At 35.2% G+C, this 15,585-nt stretch overlaps 2 protein-coding genes across 3 annotated transcripts; one reads left to right on the top strand and one right to left on the bottom strand.

The window, feature by feature from the left end:
• Positions 1-360: 360 nt before the first annotated feature.
• Positions 361-10,195, top strand: LOC106707810 (E3 ubiquitin-protein ligase RNF13). 2 transcript variants are annotated; one of them, XM_045686311.1, is made up of 12 exons: positions 361-510; positions 1,623-1,805; positions 4,047-4,216; positions 4,566-4,657; positions 6,456-6,561; positions 6,849-6,954; positions 7,223-7,397; positions 7,700-7,860; positions 7,945-8,043; positions 8,148-8,194; positions 9,180-9,313; positions 9,674-10,195. In XM_045686311.1, exons 2-12 carry the CDS (start codon positions 1,719-1,721, stop codon positions 9,727-9,729), a joined length of 1,233 nt encoding a protein of 410 aa, XP_045542267.1. In that variant the 5' UTR covers positions 361-510; positions 1,623-1,718; the 3' UTR covers positions 9,730-10,195. The 2 variants fall into 2 exon arrangements, with proteins under 2 accessions (XP_045542267.1, XP_045542268.1); XM_045686312.1 differs by having other exon boundaries at positions 1,628-1,805.
• Positions 10,196-12,775: 2,580 nt separating this feature from the next.
• On the bottom strand, positions 12,776-15,353 carry LOC106707818 (60S acidic ribosomal protein P0). The gene is made up of 7 exons (XM_045686712.1): positions 15,276-15,353; positions 15,023-15,115; positions 14,509-14,745; positions 14,216-14,372; positions 13,823-13,947; positions 13,180-13,416; positions 12,776-13,038 (listed from the first exon to the last, which is right to left on the bottom strand). The coding sequence occupies exons 2-7, from the start codon at positions 15,074-15,076 to the stop codon at positions 12,898-12,900; spliced, it is 951 nt and encodes a 316-aa protein (XP_045542668.1). The 5' UTR covers positions 15,077-15,115; positions 15,276-15,353; the 3' UTR covers positions 12,776-12,897.
• Between the last annotated feature and the right edge of the window lie 232 nt (positions 15,354-15,585).

Here is a 15,585-nt window from a genome sequence, read left to right on the forward strand (position 1 = left end):
TTTTAATACTATATACTAAATAAGTAAATCATTAAGTACAAATTATAGTAGTTTTCAGTCTTTTTTACATAAATTATAAATTATAAGATTATAACTTATGTCTAAATACCGCTCACAGGAATTAGGTGTACACTATGGTCTATGCAGACCGTTTTACTGTCAATGAAAGACGTTCCGAAACTAAATAGTTCGTGATTTTTGTAATTCTCAAATAACGTTTGCAATTTTTTAAAAATTGGAAACAATAATAGTATTAATTTTTATGTGTTGTTTTTGCTTCCATTATAGCAAAAACACAACAAATAAAACAAAAAGTATAGGTTTATGAACGTACCATCGTTGACATTAGATATAGGAATGGCTTGATTTTTTCATCAAAAAGTGATTCAGTCGTAATAGTTCATATTTTTCGTTTTGAGAAATATTTATTCGTCAAATTGTAATGAAATTGTGTATTGATTATAAAACTGATTGTGCTCTATAAATACGTGGATCAAAACTACTTTAATTGTAAGTACGCTTCATAATTTCTTTTGTGTTTCACGTACCGATTATTAAGCTGTTGTATTTGCTTTAGATACAGTAATAATATCATGGAATGAAGTTATTGTGGTTGTTAGCACGTGACTCAAGGCCACCATGTCCTAACTGTTTAATTTAATTGAAATATCCTGCTAATTTGCATAGTGCAAAATTACGTTCGGGTTCGATCAGAAGCAAATGTTGTGATTACGAAATTCACTTTGTTATCAATTTCAAAACAATGTACACTGTTGTATAAATAAACAATAAGTGATCTGCATTATCTGTTCCGATTGTTCTAAATTTTGTTCCCACGTCTTGATAAAGATATCCACACTTTTGTATTATCTGCAACTTGTGATCTGAACTTTATCAATATTATTGCTAACCTTGTTAATACAAGTTACAATGTGTATCAATTATTATTTGTAATATAGGTTAAAAACGTCACAGACATTTGATTATGTACAATCTGAACCTGAAGTTATGACGAGTTATTTTTAATAATGCAAGTGAATCTAGCTACCACTGATGTATTCAGTCAGGTATATTGATTCACTGTGGTAGATATTGCTCAAATGGTCTGTTGCAAAAAAAAGATGATTTATGCCTGGCTTGCAACATACTAGTACAGTAGGACAGTAGTGCTGGCCTCCCATTGACTTTATGGCCCCACTAGTGTCCATTATAGTTTACATTATCCATGTTGTATGCCAGTGTTGCACACTACTATCCTACTGTACTGGCATAATGTAAACCTGGTATTTAACCTTGTTTCAATCTAACACCTAAACAAAGTAAATACAGTATTTCTCTTTTTCAGTTATTATACTTTCTTAAAATTGTGTGATGATGTAATTAAGGGTATCTAACAAAATACAAAATGTTAACTTTTTTTATGTTATTATAACCTTTACAAAGAATATCCATTTAGCATAGTTATATTTTTTGGTGATCATAATAAGAACCAAAAACTCAGAAACAGAAACAGAACTCAGAAATGTGATTATCTGACTTAAAGTTTGACAAATAAAATAATTACAATCTCATCATTTTCTCAAATACATCTAAAAAAAGGCCTTAATACAAAATCTTTTCAGAATAGCAGACCATGCTCTGTCGCCGGTCTGTGGCACAGAAGGGAGCACATAAGACGTGACGTTGCACCCTGAGGGCGCTGGTGGGACCGCGCCAACATGCAGCGTGCCATCGCCTGCCTCTTGGCACTACTCACTAGAGCCACTGCTAATGTATATGTTTACACGGTGGACACACCACACACAGTGAGTATTACATACTTAGTTTTAATCTTAGAATTATATTTACTAAATTATTTGGTTATCTACTAGAGATTATCAGTTACTTGAGGAATGCTACGGTTCCTTGGTGATCTGATCTATGTTGAGAGATCCATTTCCTGTCAACATATGCCAAAATAGACCACTTTATAGAAACCCTAACGTTCTTATCTTCAATTTAAATAATTAAAAAAAATATATTTATACAATTCAATAAATTGACTTAATTTTTAAATTCCACTAAACCATTTAATAAGATCACATCTTGTTCTTATTGCTATTATTTTCATCATTATCAATAACTAGCTTTTACCCGCGACTCCGTCCGCGTGGATTAAAAAAGATGCACACAAAATAAAAAAGTTCCTATGTCCGTCTCCCAGTTCTAAACTACCTCCCCATTAATTTTCAGTTAAATCAGTTCGACCCATCTTGAGTTATAAATAGTGTAACTAACACGACTTTCTTTTATATATATAGATTATGTCTAACATAAACATAAGTGTACGTTAGCACTTTGCAATACATGTTTTTGCACCCACTTTTGCAATTAAAAAGAAATTCCTTCGCATCACTGACTCATACATAACCTCAGTTATGCACATTGCATTAACATATAGTACTGAATGATGTCTATACTTGTAAGGCAAAAATATATTTTCTACAAAAACTTGAATACATTTATCTGTCCTATAATTTAACTAGCTGTAGATTGCGAACTAAACAATACTGGATCAACTTAATCATATTTCGTTGTTGTGTTCCAAAGACCTAGTGATATAATTTAAACAAGGTCAATTGAGATAAGACTGTTATTTATGTGCTAATATCAAATCTATATACAAAGTGATAAATATACAATCAATATAGTTATCTATATGTTCAAAGCCCTCAAGAGTATTATGAAAAATTGACTTCACTCATATCAATAACCAAATATATACAATGATATTTTAGATGTGTCAGGGTTAACAACTCATGGTAACTCGACTAGTAGTCAATATTAATGTATTACAAGCGAGAACTGAGTAAGTGAGAAACTGTTAAGCGAGAGTCATTGTTCACTAGGACTACTTCCACAAGCGAGACACTCGAGTTAGAGAGAAATATTTATGAGTAATAGATTAACATACTCTTGCTTATCCTGGTTCAACTTTCAAAACTATGAAATTTTATACACAATTGGAATTAAATTATAAAATTTATTTCTCCTCGTAATTTACTTATATCGAACTTTATTAAAGTTTTATTTTATAATAATAAAGATGTTCACATTGTTCTGTTTCAATAGAGGTTAACAAGCACACATTGAACAATTAGCACCCATTTTACATTGTTAATGTTTCCTCATGTTAGTCAATTACATTGGAAATTAAATCTTATTACAAAGAGATATGGCTCATTTTAATAGTTTGTCAAATTACAGAAGGGTTTGAACTAAAGAGTTTAAATTGGTCTAATTTTTTGTTGTCTTTAATTGAATTGTCAGTTTTCAATCTTTTTACAATTTTTTTTTTTGTGTTTTAGTTATTACATTCTTGAGGTGTTTAGTAAATTTTCATTATTTTTTATTTACATCTAATTAATATATTTTACGTGTTTTTTGACAGTATTCATGTAATATTAATCATTTTATACAATGCTTCCTAAAAATAACTAAGGAAACCTTATTTGATAGTAAACATTGTGGAGCATTTTATTTACGTTAGGTTTAATCTTATTTGTTTGCAGCAAGTTATCTCTCAAGAAGCCACTCACATTGTTAGTTTCATGACCTACTCACTATGAATCTACTATTTCATTATACTGTGTAGTATTTATAATTATCTACCTATGAATTTACATTGAGTTTACAAAAACATAATGCCGTCCCTATTACTGTCGTCAAAAAGACTGAAACAAAATATTAAGTTGAACTGGAGGAATTGAGTATGTTTTATAGTCAAGGACATTTATTTCCAACCCATTTCTGTGAACCGTCATGTATAGCTGACAATGCAATGAGGTTAAAAATTTGTCAAAGTAATTTATATCCCATACTAGCTGTCGCTCACAATTCCCTCCGCTTGTAAAAAACTTGACAGGTAGGCCTATGTTCTAGATTCGTTATGGAGTTACCTTCTAACAAACATCCAACCATCTAAACATTCGTATTCATAATATTAGTAGTAGCTCTTGTGACAATATTCAATTATAAATAATAATTTAAATAAATTATTTGTACAGATAGCGCAAGAGTTCCCCGACATGCCGGCGACTTTCGGCGGCGAGGTGCCGCTAACGGGGTTGCGCGGGCTGCTGGTTCAGGGCGAGCCCGAGGACGGGTGCTCCGCCCTGCCGCCACCTCCGCAGGTCACCGACAACTTCACCGGCAAATGGATAGTGCTACTCGCCAGGTATACACACATTTCAAAAATCCTAATAGTACCTAGTGGTTATGTCGCAGACAAATCGTGTACTCCGCCTGTTTATAGTTTTCCAAATCATAAAAAATAAGAAAAATTTTTACGATTTCCCAGGGCAAATTACAAATATAGGAATAAGTTTTGGCAGTGACAGTTATCAATCCGATACCATTTTATTGTCAATTAATAGACTTATCTTTGGTTTCTGAGACCAACATCTGTATATAAAACAACGTCATCTCTGTCATTTTTGAAAAAAAAGAGGTTAACAATATGTTTTAAATGGAGATTTTGGTCTCAGAAACCCACAGCTAAAAGCTAATGTTTGTTTTTGTTGCAGATTTAATTGCAGCTTTGAGATAAAGATTCGTAACGCGCAGGCAGCCGGCTACGACTGTGCCATTGTACACAATGTCAACTCTAGCGATCTTGGTGAGTTGTACAAAAGTGTAGAGTTCATTAAAAATAACTAAAATAGCTCGTCAACACTAAATTAATATTCTGGGGAACAATAAAATTGATGGAACCGTTTAGGTTACAGTAGGACCATACAAAAACATTGCCCTCCTAGCAGTCGGACAAAAATTTATCCCAACGATAAATAATATTTTTTTCTTATAACGAGATTACCTTTGATATTAACTTACATTGTAACTTTTTTTTTTTTTTTTGTAAATCTGAGAAGTTGAAATTCTTATTTTGAATTGAATTATTCTAATCTTACTTCTTATCAATGTTATAAATGCGAATGTTTGGATGGATGGATAGATAGATGGATATTTCTTTGAAGGTATATCCGGAACGGCTAAACGGATCTTGATCAAATTTGGCACAGATATAGAACCCAGTCTTGAAGAACACATAGGCTACTTATTAAGTTTTTTTAATTTCACGCTAACGGATTCGTTGGCCAAAGTTAGTTCACAATAAGTTTAAATAAAAGTAATCAAATACATCTCAAGACAATCCTTCCGTAAGTTTATTACTGAGACGACCTCTTATCCGTGCGTTAACCGCATTGATATCGCGAACTTGTCTCTGTCCATTGCATTTACGTATTGACAGTAGTAATAAATAGACATGGCGTATTTCAATACACAAGTGAATAAATATCATGTAAGTCTCTGTTTTATTGTTATATAAAAGTCTGTCTTTAACCCTTTATTGTAAAAGGATTACTTGAATTACTTACTTCTCTTCTTAGCTCGTACGAATCTATTTTTCTCTGTCTACTAATCTGCATAAGTCTAAGATCAACTCTATTATATTTTAGATAATTGTTGTTCATGGCCAAATAAACCATATATAATTTCTTATAAAACCCAGGACCCATAAAATACTCAAAAAATTATTATAATATTATTATTATTATTGTGTATTTCAAATTATAATTAAATCTTTGCCACTAATAGTAATTTTATTGAGTTTTTATTTTATAATATACTAGCAGTTGCACGCGACTCCGTCCTCGCGGAATAAAAAAATGCACACAAGATAAAAAAGTACCAATGTCCGTCTCCTAGTTCTAAGCTACCTCCCCATACATTCAGCTAAATCAGTTCGACCGATCTTGAGTTATAAATAGTGTAACTAACACGACTTTCTTTTATATATATGTGTATATGTAAACACCGCAACAAACAATACGAATTGCGTTTTGTTATCAATATTTAATAAAAATTGTTTACACCGCGATATAATCTGAAGAGAAAAACAACACATTGAAATTAATATAAAGTTTATAGTTCTCAACTAGCTTTTCTCGTGGGGCTACATCCGTTTTTGCATCCCATTTTTGTTACACAGTCAATCTTTTTTTTAATTGTAAATGTCAAAATTCAAATGTTGAAATGACAAAGAAAGCCATTGCCATTGGATGAGGATTACCGTTACCATGGCAACCATCCATCTTTGCTGCTATTGACTTGCAATTTTTGTCCCTTTCTCTTATGAGTTTTTTCAATTTACTCACCTACCAAATTTAAGGGCGTGAAAAATATTTCCTTAAAGCGAGTCCTTAATATAGGGCTTTTTTTACAAATAGAAATGTTAAAAAATATGTCATGATTGCTACAATCCTGCGTTATAAAGAAGTGTGTGCTTACACTTTATTATATCATTAAGGTTGGACTTGTAGCCTGTGGGTAGACTTAACCCGATATCCATTTAGCGCCTTAAACTCAACCCGATGAAACAAGCGCCATCTGTAACAAAGAGTGTTTATTTTCAGAGACAATGTCGGCTAAAAACCCGGATGGTATATTGATTCCGTCAACTTTTGTGAGCGACAAGACGGGGCAAGTGCTCATTGAAGCATACCTCTACACTTTCGGAAAGTAAGTACAGTCGGCTTCGTTCGCGGTGGTACACTTACGAATGTACTATAGTGTGGGTTTTCATTTATCAAAATACTTTTATTAAGGCATATTTACATTTGTCATTCTCTTTGAAAACAACCTTAACCAACAATATTTTTTAATTCAATTGTAAAGTCAGTGGATTTTTTTGCGAATGCCCTTAAAGATCTGAAAGTAAAAAATCTTAAGTTAATTTAAGATATTTTTCATGTTTTCTGTCTGTGCACTATTTAGCATATCAAATGAGTTTTGTTCTCGGTTTTCAGTTATTATATAATGTTGGACGGTATTTCACCGTACAATATTAATAGTTTGCTGGTGCCCTTTGCAGTCGTAGTGGTTCTATGCCTCATTGTGATACTTATATTTATGGTGAGTATTTCAATCAGAGAAATAATAATTCCATAATGTCTTGCTCTATGAGATATATTTAAATCCATTAGACTTGCATTTATGTCGTTCTAGCTGACGCCCAAAAAAAATATAAGTAGCCTATGCATTCTTCCAGACTATGATCTACATCTATTCCAAATTTCATCGAGATCCATTGAGTCGTTCTGGATATACTTTCAAACAAAAATTCATCCATCCATCCATCCAAACAAACATTTAATATAAGGAACATTATATTTAATTTTAGATAATAAAATGCATAAAAGACCGACGACGTGCTCGACGACATCGCCTACCGAACAGGTTCCTGAAGAAGATCCCGACCTGCAAGTTCAGTAAGGGTGATCCATACGACACTTGCGCTATCTGCCTCGATGACTACCAGGAGGGCGAGCGTCTGCGAGTGCTGCCTTGTGCACATGGTTAGATATTATATTATATTTGTTTAATAGATGCCTTATATTAGATTGCGTAATTTCAGGGTGCAAAAAAGTTATTGATTTCGTATTTTTGCATTGGTTAATTTTCTCTTTACCTGATTGATTGATCGCTCTACAAAAACAACATTGACCTACAAAATTAACTAATTTGGAATACTGTGTACAGTATTCGTGAGTTCAATTTTTTTTTATCAATTTTAATGACCTGTTATTTATTTTTACAAGCAATTAAATGTATATTTGGCTGAAGTAATTACTCAATTTGTGTGTATATTTGTATGTAGCGTACCACTCGAAGTGCATCGACCCGTGGTTGACGCAGAATCGACGCGTATGTCCCGTGTGCAAGCGGCGAGTGTTGGCCGCCGGAGAGCCGCGAACTCGCTCAGACTCTGACAGCGACACTGAGCCACTGCTCGCAGACAGCGATCAAGTCCTCACACAGGTTAGTACTTCACTAATACAGGGTTTCGTGCTGGTGGGTGTTTGGTTCGATATATCGCTAGTTTATATGTATATATGTTTCCAGGGTGGTACATTTGATGAACAGAGAGAGAACCCGTTTGTGCGCGCTGTGCGACATATGGTGCGCCTTCGCGAGCGCCATGAGCGCGCACAAGACGCAGAGGTACGCACTGTATGAAGCTCGACTGTAAATTTAAACCAAAATACAGTCTATTTATCAGTTGGCTTCATTCGTTGCCTTAGACTTAATATTTTTGTTTATTCCAGAGCGCTCAGCCTTCAGAAGAAACTGAACAGACAAATAATGGCGAAAAGTAAGTACTTATAAGTACAAATTCGTAATGTAACCTTATCTTATTCCTAAATGAGCATAACATGTTAAAAATCACTTATCGCAGAAAACTTCACTTAGCATGCTTGCTCTTTGAGATTATAAACACAGAAGCTCCAAAATACCTGAGCAATAAACTGATTTTTACAAGGAGCAGGGGCTCCGAACAGGGGCGACGTTTTCCGCAATTGTGCACCCAACGTCACAAGTCCGCCGTGTTCCGAGGTAGCTTTCGGTATGCGGCAACAAAGTGTTGGAACAACATCCCGCCGCCGATTAAGAGCGCACGCACCAAAATTACATTTAAAAGCAAATTGAGATCGTTTTTGATGAAAATTCAAAAAGAGTTGTGAATGCGTAATCAGACCTACAGACCCCTCATTTGTTTTTCAGCAATGATCGGAAGATTCCCCAATTATTATTTTTTCCCCTTTCCAAATTATACTTTATTTTACTCTCAACCTAACCTAAATTCGTAATTATATGTACATCTTTTTTTTTTTTTTTTTTTGGATCACCTTATTTCACTTATACATGTATGAAAATTAACAATTATTTACTGCTGTAACTGACGCACTGATGCTAAGGCTTTTGCAGAATATCAGCGCTTATTTCTGAAAAGTAATAAGCACAATGCTGAGTAAAGGCCTTATCCATTCAGCATTGCAAATCTAGTAGGAATTTTAATTTTTTATACCTGTTAATATGTACATGCCTGTTGCTTTTTTATATATAGCTTTTGTGTTTTTCCCTCCCTTCAGCATGTTTTGTTATTTTGTTATTATTTTTTTTTTTTTACATTATTAGTGTTTACTTCCCAATTATTGTTTGCTTTCTGAATGGATTAAATGAGTTTATTATTATTATTATTATTATTATCTGAGTTTTTAACAAATAAGGGAGATAACAATATATATTAAGTGAGGGTTTAAATTGAGTGGTAAGAGAGGTGATATTTGTGAGTACAGTGCAAGTGTGGAAGCGGAGGAGACACAGTCGCTGGTGGCGCGCACGGAGCGGAGACAGCGGCGCTCGAGACGCGAAAGAAGAGCGCACGCTCGCCAAAATGCATCCATTAACAGTGAAACACAAGGGGAAATAGGTGAGTTGTAAAAAAAAACAAGGGAAATTGGATTAAACCATAATTTATTTTATACAATACAATACTTTTTTTTATATATCATAATGTGGCAAATAGCAAGCGGTAACCTGAATCCGTCTAAACAGTCAAGCGACCGCTGCCCAAAGACATCCGTAATAGCAGCTGCGTTGCCTACCTTTAATCGACAGAGGAGGAGACGCATAGGAAGAGGATATATCTTCTTTCTGCGAGCCCTCCCCTGTCAAATCCACTTCCCTTTCCCATCATTTCCTTATAAAAAGGTTGGGAAGGTAACGTGAACTAAAATTAGGCCTCCTTTACTTATATAATTAGGCCTTCCTTTATTTACTTTACTTGTAGGTGTGGCTGCATTACCAGTGTCTCCGGCGGATGTCACTCCGCAGCATATATTATGAACGCGTCCGTAAGTGACGTGTATCTGACCGTGTGACGTCACCCGCCGCCATCTTGTAACGTCCAAACAGAACCGCGCCATTCTTAGCGCTAATTGCAAACACTACGCGAAACAAAATAAGGTAACATCAATTACAATTAGAAAATACGAAAGTGTTGTGCAATATTAACTCTAGGTTTCGTTTTTTTTTTCAATTGTGACAAGGCTCGGTTAAAATTACTTGTGTTTGAATAATGTGTGAGACGTCGTTATAACAAAAAAAATGTTTTATCCATTGTTTTGCACCCACAATTATAAGTATAATTTTTAAGGCATTAGTTATTGACTTTGTATATTGAGGTGGATGTCTTCTTGACCAATAATTTATTAAATATACATGAATATGCAACTAATTTGTATAGTAAAAATATAAATAAGACAATTTTACAACACACTAACATCACAATTGGTTATATAATACCTTTAACTAAGAGCTCACAAATGTCTTTAGACTTGACGTAAAGAAATGAGTCATACTTGTAGTTTTTTTGTACCTTTAAAAAAGTCACATATTTACTTCATTTAGACACGTAATTTAAATGTAATATGACTACAAATATGATTTTCCAACTTGATTTATTAAAAAAAACTTAAGAGACTTTAAACATAAATTGACGAAAACAAAAAACATTAACAGCATCGTAATTAATTATTCGTAAATAGGGGGGGGGGAGGGCAGCGTGCTTTCGTTTGCAAGGTGCGAGACAATTTTTTGTAACTGGAACACCGCGAAAGAAGGCGACTGTACTTTTATAGTCATTTTTAGAAAAAACAAAAATACTTTGAAAAACAATTTTCAATACTGTCCTTGCATAATATAATCTGGTCAGTGTAGCTCAAAATGTATGCACGGCAAATATTTTGCACTTTAAAATAATATAATTAACCTCACTTTCGTTTATTTCTTCGTCTTACGCTTAGTGATGGGAAGTCAATTGAATTTTCTAAAAAATTAAAAATACATCAAAAAATTGTATTATTAGAAACATTTGCTTTTAAATCAGTTTTAAATTTTCTATTTTAGTTAACTCTTTTTTGTGTATTTTTATATTCTTGTCGATTAAAAATATGTTGAATTATTATTTGTCGTTATTCTAAGTATTTCTGTGATTTTGAAATTGTTAACTAAAGTTACACAAAAAAAGACAATGTAAATTTTATTTTGGTATTAGTTTTGTTGAAATATAGTTTACATAATATTTTCTTACTTTTAGAAATAGAAATCAAATACATCTTTTTCCACATAAAAATGACAAATATAGTAAAAAAATCCTCAATATATCTATCCAGATATTATTTGAAAGTTACTGAGAGATCGTGAATACCGTCTATTTCTAAATTACATAGGCAAATCATTGAGTCCGCAATTAATTGCATATAAACAAATTCATTGACAAAGCAACGGCGTTCTTATGAAGAATCTGTACAAATTTTAATCACATTATGATTGAATTTGTTTCACGTGTAATTTGCTTCTTTTTATAATTTGTCTAGGCAATTTACAAACTGGCGGCATACATAATTCTTCGGTGATATAATTATATATACCTATTTGATGTAAAAAGCCGAGCCATATGTTCAGAAAATTTATTTTGTAGCTAACTAACACGCTTCAAGAACTTTTTAGTATAGTATTAGAAGAAATGTTATATTTTTAATTGTGTTTAAAACTTCTTTTGCCATTTTTATACATTATCTTCGTTTTTAAGTTAAGAATATATGTATATTTAAAATTGTCTGTACCTTATGTGATATAATTATATTTTTCTTCTCGACTGGTGACAGAAGGGACTAATGTATGTAAAGATAAATTTAAGCGTAATAAACGCTAGGAGCGACGAAGCTTCTAATCGTTACAACTTCTTAGGATAAAAACCAAAGAAATAAAATCGTTTGGACACAAATTGAATTTTAATTCGTAGTATATACTTTCCTAAGGAATAACTTGGTAACATTGGCTAAACATTTATTTGGCGTTGACTGAGCAAATGATCACCCTACAGGGTCAGGAACGCACTCATTCACACGGGCGCTTTTTTACCGAATAATTCATACGAAAGCGCTTTTAAAAAGCCGCGTACCCACCTAGCGCACAGGCTCACGCGGCAGCCTCGGTGTCCGGATCGCGAGCGATGGCTCCTGCGGCAGCCTCAGTAGTTTTGTTCCGCGTGACCGTGGCCGCCTTGCGAGGCAGGCTGAGCCATCATAAGTCCGCGAGTATTCGTAATAGACAGTCGTGTATTTTCAGCTGCAGCTATTTTCCTAGCTGCTTATTGTTTAAAGAAACGGAAACAGTCACGTATCAAAAAAACCTACTGGACTCCTCCTGACTGCCCATGATATCAAAATTACAGAAGACAAACACGGCAAGAGACAAAACTTGAAGTAGCTTCGCTCGCGAGCCAAAACATAACCGTCCCCACCTAACGCACAGCGCTCACTGAGGCACCTTTGAGCGCGTCAAGTTAACCGACAATAGATGGATCGGGGCCGAGCCGTGCTCGGTCGAGGAAATGCGCGCCCGAGGCAGGCCGAGGCACGTCCACACCAGCGGAGGCATTGGCTCACGAGGCTGCCGCGTGAGCCTGTGCGCTAGGTGGGTACGCGGCTATACTCAACTGTGTCCCCAAACGACGCTTGCTATCATCGACTGACTCTCATGCTGTATGAGTTATCTTAATGAAATTCCGCCCTAAGGGAAGATTACGTCATCAGTGACCATGTTACCGCAGCCTTGCGTTTTAATATACTGTTATAACGCGTCACTTCCAAATTCCTCACTTGATAATTGTTGCTCAATTAACGATGCAAAACAGATTGTCAACATCGAGGGTTGTTTTGCAACGTTGCCAAACAAGTTGCGCGTCAATTGTTGCCTAACTGAAGCGCGGCTTTACTGCAACAATGTTTTAGCTGTGACAAGCGCGGTAGGTAAAAAAGGCGTCGCTCTCCTTCATATTCATAAATTCAATAGATGTATCATAGAACAAAATAAAAGAAGACAAATAGTCATAGTAGCATTTATTGACTAGCAACCGCTGTGTAGACTTGTGTTGGCCGCCATATAGCTGTCCGAGCCGGCGGCGCGACGAGTCCTGTCACAGTGGGAGCGAGACTAAGCCACAACAGTTTAGTCAAAGAGACCGAAGCCCATGTCGTCGTCGCTTTCGGACTCCTCCTTCTCGGGCTTCTTCTCCTCCTCCTTCTTGTCTGCGACTGGCGCTGCTGCGGCCGGGGCTGACACTGCAGCTGCCGCGAACTTGCTCGGGTCCTGATAGGAATACATAAGATAGGTATATTTCATGGACATTTCAAATCAAGCCAGCAATTAAGAAAACAGGCAATTTTTTTTTATTGCTTTAACAAAAGCAGTTATGGGCAAATATTAAACTTGTAAACCTCGATAACATACCTTGATGAACTCCTTGATAGTGGTGGCCTCTTTGAACTCGACTTCTGTAACTGCGGCGATGGCGAGCAGGTTCTTGAATCCGTTGGCGATGGAGTGCGGGGCGGAGGCCAGCGTGGGGTATCCTGCAGCCAGCGAAAGCGCAGCCACATTTGCCACACCCTCCATGAACTTGGCGCGCAGGTCCTCTGGCTTTATGTCCAGGATCGCCGGCGCGAAAATGGTGCCAGAGTCATACACCTGGATTGAAAATAAAAATTATTACCATCAAATAGTTTCTTGATACAATTTAGAAATTACATTAATTATCTAAATAATCTGTACACTTTGTAAGCAGCTTTTTGTACATTATATTTATGAAAGTTTTAAAATGTCTGCCAATAGATCTCACTTCTGTTATCACACAGAAATATTCTATATCCATGCAGCAACTACTATACCAAAGATAAATTATCAGAATGCATTATTTTATGCAGACTGTACTCAACACTTTGGACCGTAGTAAACAGGCTGAAACTGCACTATCAATGCAAAGTTATTTAACTTATTTAGTTACTTCTCTTTTGACTACCCAAAGATATTTAGTTACAAAATAAAGCTATGAATTAACTTGCAAAATATAGAGTAAAATGTTCCTTTTGCTCACCTGTTTAACGACCAGACCATACGAGAAGGGTGAGATGTTCAACATGTTGAGGAGTGTGGCCTCAGAGGCGCCCACCTTGTCGCCGGGCTTCAGGATGTGCACATCGTTGATGATTTCAATGGTACCTGACAACATACTAATGTTTATTATAATACTGCATTAAAAATATGAAAGATGTCTTTGAAAGTTTTGCAACAAATGGTAAAGGAGTTTCTACACATTTTAGTTTTCTATTAATGCATTTTTATAAAATATGAGTTAATCAATACAGTTTTATTACAGTTGAATTTGCTTTAAAGAGAGTTTCATATTATAATTTTTCATATACCCTCAAGATATTGCAAATATTTACAAGCAAACAAAAAAAATTAAACTTAGTAATCTTTTTCTTACCCTTGGAAATCTTGGTGGGGATAGAGAGGGCCTGGAAGAAAGAGGTCTTCTCAGGGCCCAGACCGGTGTTGTGTGCCGGGATGACGACGGAAAGAGGCGCGATAGCACCAGGACGAGCAGGCGCGCGCACCTTGTTCTCCAGCAGTTTATCACGCACCTAACATAGAAGAATTACAATTTTGAACATTTCAAATTTTGTATATTTTATTTCATAAGATTTTACACATTTATACTCAACAATTTTGAGTTTACCAATTATTCTATGTAATTCAAACATATTGATGCTTATTTACCTCCACCAAGTCTCCGCGGGTGAACACAAATCCAACATTTCCCTTGATGTGTGGCAGCAGCTTCTCCAGGGCCGGGTTGTTCTCCAGGTGGTCTTTGATAGCTTTGCGCATCATTGTGTTCTTGCCCATCAGCACGATACTGTGGCCTCGCAGCGAGATACGGATCTGCTGCATCTGGGTCGAACCCACGTTGTCTGCTCCCACTAAGAAGCATTTCGGATACTCGTCTAAGAGTTGCTGAAATCAATAAAAGACTTATTATAGAAAAGTTTATATTATTATACACTTTGAAAAGTAATTTATCTAATAAAATACTGTCAACTAAATTTGTCGAAAAGGTTTTCTTGTATCTCCAAAATGCCAGTGCAATGTTAATATATGAAACTATCACACTAGGATAAATTTGAAGACGTTGATTTAGTCTGAAAGCGAAGCCAGAGAACCAATTTCGTGCTCACTGGTATTAGGACAGACATATTGTTTGCAAACGTTGACTAAAACAAATCAAACTTACGATGATTTTGGTGAAGTAGTTAGTCTTCCAAGTAGCCTTGTCCTCCCTACCCATCTTGATGAGTGAAGTAGGGACTTCGAAGAAATTTAAGGACTAGAAGACAAACACATTTTTGTAAGAAGACACACTTCACCGATTTCATATAAATATTGCACATTATTTATAGTAAATGTAACAAGGATTATAATACCACATTAAAACAAAGAAAACTGTAATTGATTACTTAAATAAATCCAGATTTGGGACAACTTACCAAGACCAAACACAAAAACGCACAGAACGTGTGCGTTCGTGGGACACAAAGACAGATCTAGTGTTGGGTTGTAGGGAATGCGCAATGTCAAACCATTTTCCAGTTTTTGATATGGCAACTCCAAAACTTTACCGATTTATCGGTTTTAATTATCTCCGTCAAAATAGGATTTTGAATTGCTTAAACCCTGGTATCAAAAAATATTTCGGGAATAATATTTTTTGATATCAGGGTTAATTTGTCCCTATTAGGCTAAACGCCGTAAACGCTTGTAAAACGCCAGTGGGATAGCGTTCTTAGCTATTAATCT

The sequence above is a fragment of the Papilio machaon genome, chromosome 3, assembly GCF_912999745.1.
Source record: "Papilio machaon chromosome 3, ilPapMach1.1, whole genome shotgun sequence".
Lineage (NCBI taxonomy): Eukaryota > Metazoa > Arthropoda > Insecta > Lepidoptera > Papilionidae > Papilio > Papilio machaon.